The sequence below is a fragment of the Carcharodon carcharias genome, chromosome 17, assembly GCF_017639515.1.
Source record: "Carcharodon carcharias isolate sCarCar2 chromosome 17, sCarCar2.pri, whole genome shotgun sequence".
NCBI classification, from domain to species: Eukaryota; Metazoa; Chordata; class Chondrichthyes; order Lamniformes; family Lamnidae; genus Carcharodon; species Carcharodon carcharias.
This window is the reverse complement of record NC_054483.1, coordinates 106,519,100-106,528,078: the sequence shown is the minus strand read 5'-3', so window position 1 is coordinate 106,528,078 and position 8,979 is coordinate 106,519,100. Positions and strand designations below refer to the sequence as shown.

The 8,979-nt window shown below is 42.3% G+C and overlaps 1 protein-coding gene across 1 annotated transcript; it reads right to left on the bottom strand.

The window, feature by feature from the left end:
* Positions 1-765: 765 nt before the first annotated feature.
* marveld1 (MARVEL domain containing 1) lies at positions 766-3,985 on the bottom strand. Its single transcript, XM_041210392.1, has one exon. The coding sequence runs from the start codon at positions 3,967-3,969 to the stop codon at positions 3,472-3,474; it is 498 nt and encodes a 165-aa protein (XP_041066326.1). The 5' UTR covers positions 3,970-3,985; the 3' UTR covers positions 766-3,471.
* Between the last annotated feature and the right edge of the window lie 4,994 nt (positions 3,986-8,979).

The window sequence follows — 8,979 nt, the reverse complement described above, 5'->3', positions numbered from 1 at the left end:
ACCGTTTCCTGTAGTGGATAGCATTCTTACCTCTGAGTCAGGAGACAGTGGGTTCAATCCCATAGTCTAGGCTAACACCTGCCTGTTCTAGTGAATGTCAAAAGATCCTAGGGCCAATTCGACAGCCAGACATCTACAGGTGTTCTTCACCTTGGGGGAGAGTTGCCAACAACTTTTCAAAGACTGGTCACACTCCTGCTATTGGCAAGGCCTTGGTCTGGGATCAAGAGGCCTGAAAGGCCTAAAGCTACACTTCTGGCCAGCAGAGTTGGGCCTTAAGATATTCTTCTGTACATGCCTTGGGAACGTTTGATGTTTACAGTGTAAAAGGAGCTTTACTTACTCTGTATCTAACCCTGTGCTGTCCCTGCACAAGGGAGTGTTTGATGGGAGTTTGGAGGTAGCTCTACTCTCTAACTAACCCTGTACCTGCTCTGGGAGTGTTCGATGGAACTCACTGTCTATCACCGAACTGTAACTCACTCCCAGGTATCTGCTAATTCACACCTAAACCCATTGGAACCCTGTAATATTTTAATACAAGCAGCCCAGTTCACAGGTTTTAAGGACTGCATAGAACAAAAACAGGGATTCAAGAACAACCAGTGTACTCAAAACACTACAGAGGAGCTCAAAGATAATGTGTGCCCCTTTGGGCATGTGTTGTTGAGGGGAGTGCAAAAATGAGATCCATCCTTGAGAAGAAAGGGAGAAAGAGAAAGAGCTAAGGGAGTTGAGAAATAATCAGTCTTATAACAAGGCAACAACGAGAAAGTCTGTTTACTTTACTCAAATTTCTTTGGTTTATGTGAAGTTAATTTTTGAGCAGATTACAACATAAAACAAACACTCATTGTTAAGAATCCTTTATAGGTCAATACAATAAATACAACAACACTGACAATAGTATTCTTGATACAGTGTGTACATGATGTCCAAGAATACAGTTAAAGCCTAATCTACGGGCATCAGGTAATGAATGTAGAGCACAAGATATAATACATGGAAGATGCATTGCAAACATTCCCCAAAATACTACAAGGACATCCTAAATTCTTTTAGACTCCTGATCGGTTACGTAGTAGTTTCCAGTATTGACCTGGAGTTGAACACGAATCTCCAAGACAATACTACTGGCAGAACTTCAAAGTAACGAATCATAATACAGGTGACTGGAGAGTGGCAGTGGTAAGTATCAATTTGAGGCAATGAATCAGGAAGATGAGATGAGAAGGGTGCCTCGTGGAATTACAGCGTTTGGATTTAAGTGTGGCTTTTACTATTGCTCCCAATGTGCTAAATAAATGCAATGACACACTGTAATGCTTGTAAGCAACAGGGCTGCATCCAATACTTGGTACAGGAAGAGACAGGGGCTTGATATAAAGAAAGATTTTTACGAGGAATTTGTCCTTACAGATCAAATTCTGGTAGCAGTAGCTGATTATAAAGATATTTTCAATCTCAACCTATCAATAAAATTAGGTTTCTCAATAATAGATTGAGAACCCAGATGCTTTGATTAGATTCCAGTCGGTAGCTCACTCTCAGATGTCCATTGATCGATATATAAATCTACTCAACCCTTAGATTACAGTCCAGTCTGTAACTTACTCCCAGGTATCTGTTATTCGATATATAAACCACCCGAACCCCTCGATTAGATTCCAGTCTGTAACTCACTCCTGGGTATCTGTCATTCTATATATAAACCCCCCCTGAATCCCTCAATTATATTCCAGCCTGTAGCTCACTCCCGGGGATCTGGTATTCTATATATAATCCCCCGGACCTCTCGATTAGATTCCAATCTGTAAATCACTCACAGGTATCTGTTATTCTATGTATAAACCACCTGAAACCCTCAATTAGTTTCCAGCGTGTACCTCTCTCGCGGGTATCTGTTCTACTATCTGTACTTGTATTTGTAGTTCTTTTATGAAAAATGTGATTGTATTTCGGGGTAAGTGATTGTATTTGATACAAGACACGTGAAAAATCCCAGGAGCTGCTGCTCACAGGTGCAATGCACTTTACTTACTAAATCTGCAAACACTATTATCTAATAGTCTTATCCCCACAGGGAAGGGAGCTCATTCAGGGACAATTGACACCTATAAAAATGCTGGGTTGGTGTCTATGGAGTAGTCAAGAGTTACAGCTTATTCTTTTTTTATGAGGGGTTGGGAGAAGGAACTTAGTGTTTCTCACCTTCTCCCTATCTCCCAACCTCACCCACCCACTTTCTCCCCATCCCCCAATCTCACCTACTCACCTTTTCCCCATCTCCCAGCCAGTCTCACCTTCTTACAATATCCCCAGACCCATCCACCCACCATATTCCTCAAACCCTGCTCTCCCCAGAAACATTTCATCACCTGCTGAGCTCATTACCCCATCTACCTCACAAGTTTCCCCCTAGTTTCTTATTCCAAAACTTCTTTACACCCTCTGGTGAAATCCTGCCCAATTTCTAACCTCTTTGTCCCAATATATCCAACCTTCTACTATTTACAGCATTAAATGAGTGTATAAATATATATATATAATTTGCATTAAAAAAGCAATACTTAGCAAAATCTCAACTGCTTCATAGCAAACTGCTAACACATGTCTAGACTTGTGCTGCTCAGACAGTAGCTGTAACATACCAAAGAGCTAGAGGAGACAGGTAACAGGGCTGACTAGCCCACTAAGGAGCAGCTAGTAGAGAAAAGACTTGAGGCTTGGAAACAACTCTTGTCTAACATGCACTTTCAATACTGCAACAATTACAATTATAGTTAGAGAATTGCCCTCCCCAGAATTAAAGATACTTTAGGCTTCTATTGCTGCAAAATGAAGTGCTTGTCAGAATTTCATGTCATTAGAAATATTTCAGGTGCCCACAAGTCATTATGGAAGGAGACCCGCCTGTCTGTGTCTGTCTCTCTCTCTCTCCTCCTCTTCCATGCCACCAAGACTCCTTTCCTAACAGTGGCTTAATGCTGCTTGCTGAGAGGAAATTAATTCAGCTCCTGAAATCTCTGTGGAATGCTATAGCTGATTTGGGGCCTCAAACAGGCAGTGAGGGAGGAGCAGAAAGGAGGCTAAGGTTATAATCTAATCCACAGACCAACAGCTGAAACTCTCAGTCTCTCTCTCTCTCACACACACACACACATACACAAGCAGTGCTCCTCTACCTAAGATTTATATGAAAATGATCCATGCTGGGTCTGCTCAGCTTCAATTGAGGAACAAAAATGTCACTTCCAATGCTTGGAATGTAGTAATCAAATTTCCATTTCAGTCTTTTGGCGTGTGCCAATCTCTCAATCCGAAATTCAGCAAGGCTCCAAATCAAATGTCCTGGAACAGCGAGAAACTGGCCACATCTCTGCATTTTTGGAGGGGGAATTGTAGCAATTTTTTTTTAAAAGAACTCAAATTAGCAAATGCAGTCAATGGAAAAGTCTCCTGGTTATTCTTCTAGATGACCGACTGATTGCCACGGCATTTCTTGCAGGTACAATAGACAGCGGAGACGAAATAGAGCAGGGTGCACAGGCAGACGAAAACGGTGGCACTCAGGTAGATCTTGTAAGCGCAGCGGTGGGTGTAGGTGGGCAGGTCGCAGTAGCTCTTCTCTTTGGTTTTGTTGCTCATGAGGCAGGCGGCCACCAGGTAGAGGAGAACGGCCAGCCAGTCGTGCAGGGCGTTGGTCAGGGTCCAGCGCTCTCCCCCCATGATGGGCACCAGGTCGCTTTTGCCCAGCAAGGTGAGGAAAAAGAGGGCCAGAGTGGTGAGCCAAAAGAAAACAGCCACGAAGACCACGTAGTGCAGGACTCCATCGTACTTGCTGACCGCGATAATAACCCAGACCACAGCGCCCAAGATGATCTGCAGCATCCTCAACACTCCCAGCAAACTCTTCAAGAACTGCTTCTGGATGGACAGAGACGAGACCTTTGTTGTCTGAGGAGCCATAGTTGTTTTGGGGGGGTGGGGGGGAGAGAGAGGAGGAGGGATTTGAAAAAAATAAATAAATAATCCGATTTTAGATGGAGGGAGAAGAGAAACCGAGACAGAGAAAACTTCGTGATTCCGGTTCCTGTCAGTCCTTCTCTCCACCCACTAACAGAACGAAACTTTGACTAAACTGCCACAAACTTTATTTTAACCTTTTAAACGGTTACATTTTTTCTAGACTGTTATTTTCTTCCTGCGCTTATTTGTCTTTCAAAACTGTTATTTCCTTTTTAAACTTTCTCGCCTTTTTTTAAACTTTCTCAACTTTTATTGACTTTAACTTTGTTTTAACTTTCTAACCACCTTTTTCCTCTTTCTATCCTTTTATTTTCTTTCTAAATTTCTATTATTCAAAATAGGCAACTTTGATATTCTTTTATACCTGTTACTCTCGTGAGTTTTCAGTCCTATTATTTTTCTCTTTCTTTATTTTTAGCCTTCCCACCCCACTTTTTAACATTCCTTTTTGAATTTTAAATTAAAGTTTTTACTGTCGCTCCCTACCACATGCACAAGGTTAAAAATCAACTTTTCTCCAAATTAGAAGATTAAAAATTTGTTTCCAATTCTTTCCAAAGTAACAGATTAACATGTGCCCAATTTTCTCTAACTAAATGATTAACGATGTTATTTCAATTCTGTCCAAAGTAAATTAAATCATATTATTTTTCTAGTTAAGTGGTAGATTTAACATTATGTTTCCCGGCTCTGGAAATGTTGGATTCCAGTTTGGTGACATCAGTCACACACTGCATTCTCATTACTGCCAAAAATTACCCCCCTTGTAACCAAAAAATTCCCTGCTCCAAACCCTCCCCCCCAACCACACTCAATCCCCTCCCCAATTCCACACAGGCAACCTCAACTTCCAAAATGTCAATAGCTTTTTTGTTATGACCACAGGTGTTAATTTCTGTGCAAACCAAATCCCAGGGGGAAACTTGGTTTATAGGCCATAACCTTTTTTGTATTCTGAAAACGAGAGTCTATTGATCTCAGCAGCAAGAAGTACAGTAACACTTTTGGGATTTTAAAAAGTAAAAGTTTTATTAACAGAAGAAAAGAAAACTTAAGCACACAAGGTTAGAAACACAGTTAAAATTAGTCTTACAAGACATTCCCCCAAAAGACTCCCTACTTGGTCAGACCCACAAGTAAAAACTTTCTAGACAACACTCCCTTATAGATGTTTAACTGTAGAAATCCAGTAATATTACCCAAAGCAAACTGCTGTATCTTTAATAAAGGCATAACACATGACCTCATAACTCTATTCTACTCTGCTGAGGAAATCCAAGACTTCAAAACAAGACTGCTTTTTGCAGCCCAAGACTTTTCTGGCTTGACTGGATGGCTGATTCAAACTGCATCTTTTTCCAGCCTCGAGCTGTTTCCAGGAGATCTTCCTCACACAGCCAACAGCCAACAACCCACATATAACCTTTTCTCCTTTTCATCTCAGGTTCCATTGTTCTCACACCTCTTTGAAATTCAAATCCTTCCAAGTATAACATCTTTCATTTTTCTATTTTGTCTCTGCTTTTGGGTCAATAAAATGTAATATACCCTCTTCTGTTTACCCATGGAATGCCATTAAGATGCAAAAATGTTTCCTGTCACCTGTGACTTCCCCTTGATATTCAAATAAACTCTCAACTTATTCAAAAATGCAAATGTTACATCCAACCTATTTACTTGTACCTCAAACCCACCATAATATCTTATTACAAATGCACACCTAACACTTCTATCCTTTCATGTCTTAACTTCCCAGACCACCTGTCTCTAGTAACTTTTGCTTAATTAAATCACTTATACGCGCACACACACACACACACACACACAGCCTTCTTCACTGAATAAGACATTTCCCCAAAAATATTTTTAAAATAACATCCATTCTCACAGTTTACAGAAACATTATTCATTTAGATTTTAAAAAGTAGCATCACCCCAACCTACCAAAACTCACACTCTTGAAAATTATGCAAAAGTTTTCATCCTCCTGAGTGATCCCATAGGTCAAACGGTGCCTCCCACAAATTATTTCCGGTCAACTCCCTCCTCCCCTCCCAACATTGCCAGATCTTCCCCCAGATATGCTCCCTCGTCCCAAACACCATCTCTCCCACCGACCAATGTTCTCAGGTCTGCTTACACAGCCCACACAAATGTTACTCCCACCCAGCTCCACATACCCCATCCCCTACTCCCCCATCCCAGGCTTTCTGCTTCCCCCCCCAAAGTCCCAGGATGTCCAGTTACCTCATCCCCAGGCTGTCCAACCACCACCCCGCCCTTCCATCCCATGCTGTTAGCCTTCCCCAGTCCCAGGATGCCCACTCCCCACACCACCCCACCCAGTCCCAGGATGCCCACTCCCCACATCACCTCCCACCCAGTCCCAGACTGTCCACTCTGTCAGTGGAATCGTAGTTGTGAAGAAGACACTGGGAATAGGATGCTTTGGTGGAGACTGTTTATTGCTTGTCACAGAGATTACTTCTCCGCTCTAGCACAATCTCCCCAGTGCTGGCTGACTCTTCTTTATATACACATCTGAGCATAATTAACTAGTCAATACCCAACACCTGTTCACCTTATTACCTTAAACTATTGCATAGTTAACATCCATTAAAATAACCTATTAGATACTAACGCACTGCACTCCAGCCCCAGGCTGTCCACTCCCCCTCAGCCCCAGGCTGTCCATCTTCGCAACCCTCAGGATATCCACTAATCCCCTCTTCCCTCCTCCCCACCCCAGGTCCAGGATTTCGATTCCCTCCATCCACACACACATCGCCAGTCCCACACTGTCCACTACCCCCACCCTTCCAGGGCCAGGCTTTGGAATTCTCTAGTCCAGAGAATGATCAGTTGTTGGGTATATTAAAGGCTGAGATTGATAGATTTTGATCTCTCAGGGAATCAAGGGATATGGGAAATGATTTCCGGGGAAGAGTCATATTCAACTCAAAACATTAACTTTGTTTCTCCCTCCACAGATGCTGCCAGTTTTTCCAGCGCTTTCTGTTTTTTTTTTATTTTATATAAGAGATATGGGGATTGGCTGGAAAAGCAATGTTGATGTCAAAGATCAGCCTTGATCTGATTGAATGACGGAGCGGGTTTGAGGAGCTATATGGCATGCTCCAGTTCCTATTTCTTATGTTCCGCAGTCACTCCATGCTTTAATGCTTTGTCTTTGAGGACTGAGCTTCCCTTTTTCATCTAACCCCCTTGAAGGAGGTAACTCTCTCTGGGGCACAGTTCCAGTACCCCCAACTGCCTTACAGTGGCTATCCTTCATGTGAAAGTGAGTCCAAGTTGGCTATTCATCTGTGGCAGGCATCACCTCTAAGATCCTGGAATCCAAATGATGTACTCAGATGGTTTATTTATGGAATGTTCTAGCATTTTGCTTGGTAACCTTTGGTGATCAAGGTGAGGTTTTTAACATTCCCTCAGAAGATTAAATGGGTGGTGTAGGGTAGGAGCGTGTACCATCTACAAAATGCATTGAAGCAACTCACCAAGGCTCCTTAGACAGCACCTTCCAAACAGAAAGACCTCTACCACCTAGAAGGACAAGGTCAGCAGACACATGGGAACACCACCACCTGCAATTTCCCCGCCAAGCCACACATCATCCTGACTTGGAAATATATCGCCATTCCTTCACTGTCACTGGGTTAAAATAGTGGAACTCACTTCCTAACAGCACTGTGGGTGTACCTACACTAGAGGACTGCAGCGGTTCAAGAGGGCACCTTCTCAAGGCAATGGGATGAGCAATAAATGCTGGTCTTGCAAGTGATGCTCATATCCCATGAATGAATAAATGAAAATACTTTGCCATTCTGATTTTGATCCAATGGGGAAGTAGTGCTGAGAGAATCCCTGTCTAAACTTCTAGGCCCATGTAATTTAAACAGGAAAAATTAGTGAATGAGGAACATAAGCACAAATCATCCCTATTGTTAAGAAAGTAGGGGCTTGAGTTATATAGTGTCTCTCTGGCTCTCACTACATCCAATAATGCTCTACAGCCCTATGAAGTGCATTGGCATGCTTACTGCATTAAAGGAGCTATATCATTTCATCTTGCGTTGGTTATTGTTTTCAACAGAATCACAGAATAGACAGGCCATTCAGCCCAACCAGTCCATGCTGGACTTATGCTCAGCCCAAGCCTTCCTCCATTCTTCCTCATCTAACACATTCAGCAAAACCCCTCTATCCCTTTCCCCCTCATATGCTTATCTAGCTTCTCCTTAAAAGTATCTATGCTATTCATCTCAATCACTCCCTGTGGTACTGAGTTCAAAATTCAATCACTCTCTGGGTAAAGAAGTTTCTTCTGAATTACCTCTTAGTGATTATCTTACATTAATAGCTTCTGGTTATTCTCTTCCCCATATCCACTCTAAGGCTAATGGAATGCTATCCTTTATTACGAGAGGTTATGAACATAAAGTAAGTTATAAGGGGCATTGGTGAGACCGCGCCTTGAATACTGTGTGCAGTTTTTATTTAAGGAAGGGTGTAAATACATTGGAGGCGGTACAAAGGAGGTTTAATAGATTGATACTTGAAATGAGTACGTTGTCTTATGAGGAAAGGTTGGACAGACTGGGCTTGTTTCCACTGGAGTTTAGAAGAGTGAGGGGTGATTTGATTGACGTATACAAGATCCTGAATGGCCTTGACCAGGTGGACGTGAAAAGGATGTTTCTTCTTGTGGGTGAGTCCAGAACCAGGGAGCACCGTTTTAAAATTAGGGGTCCCATTTTTAGGACAGAGATGAGGCAAAATTTTTTCTCTCAAAGGGTTGTGCGACTTTGGAATTCTCTGCCTCAGAAGGTGGTGGAGGCGGGAGACATTGACTATTTTTAAAGCAGAGGTAGATAGATTTTCCAACGAGGTTTTCCATCCATGGTGATTGACAGGGCCCTCAACCATGAC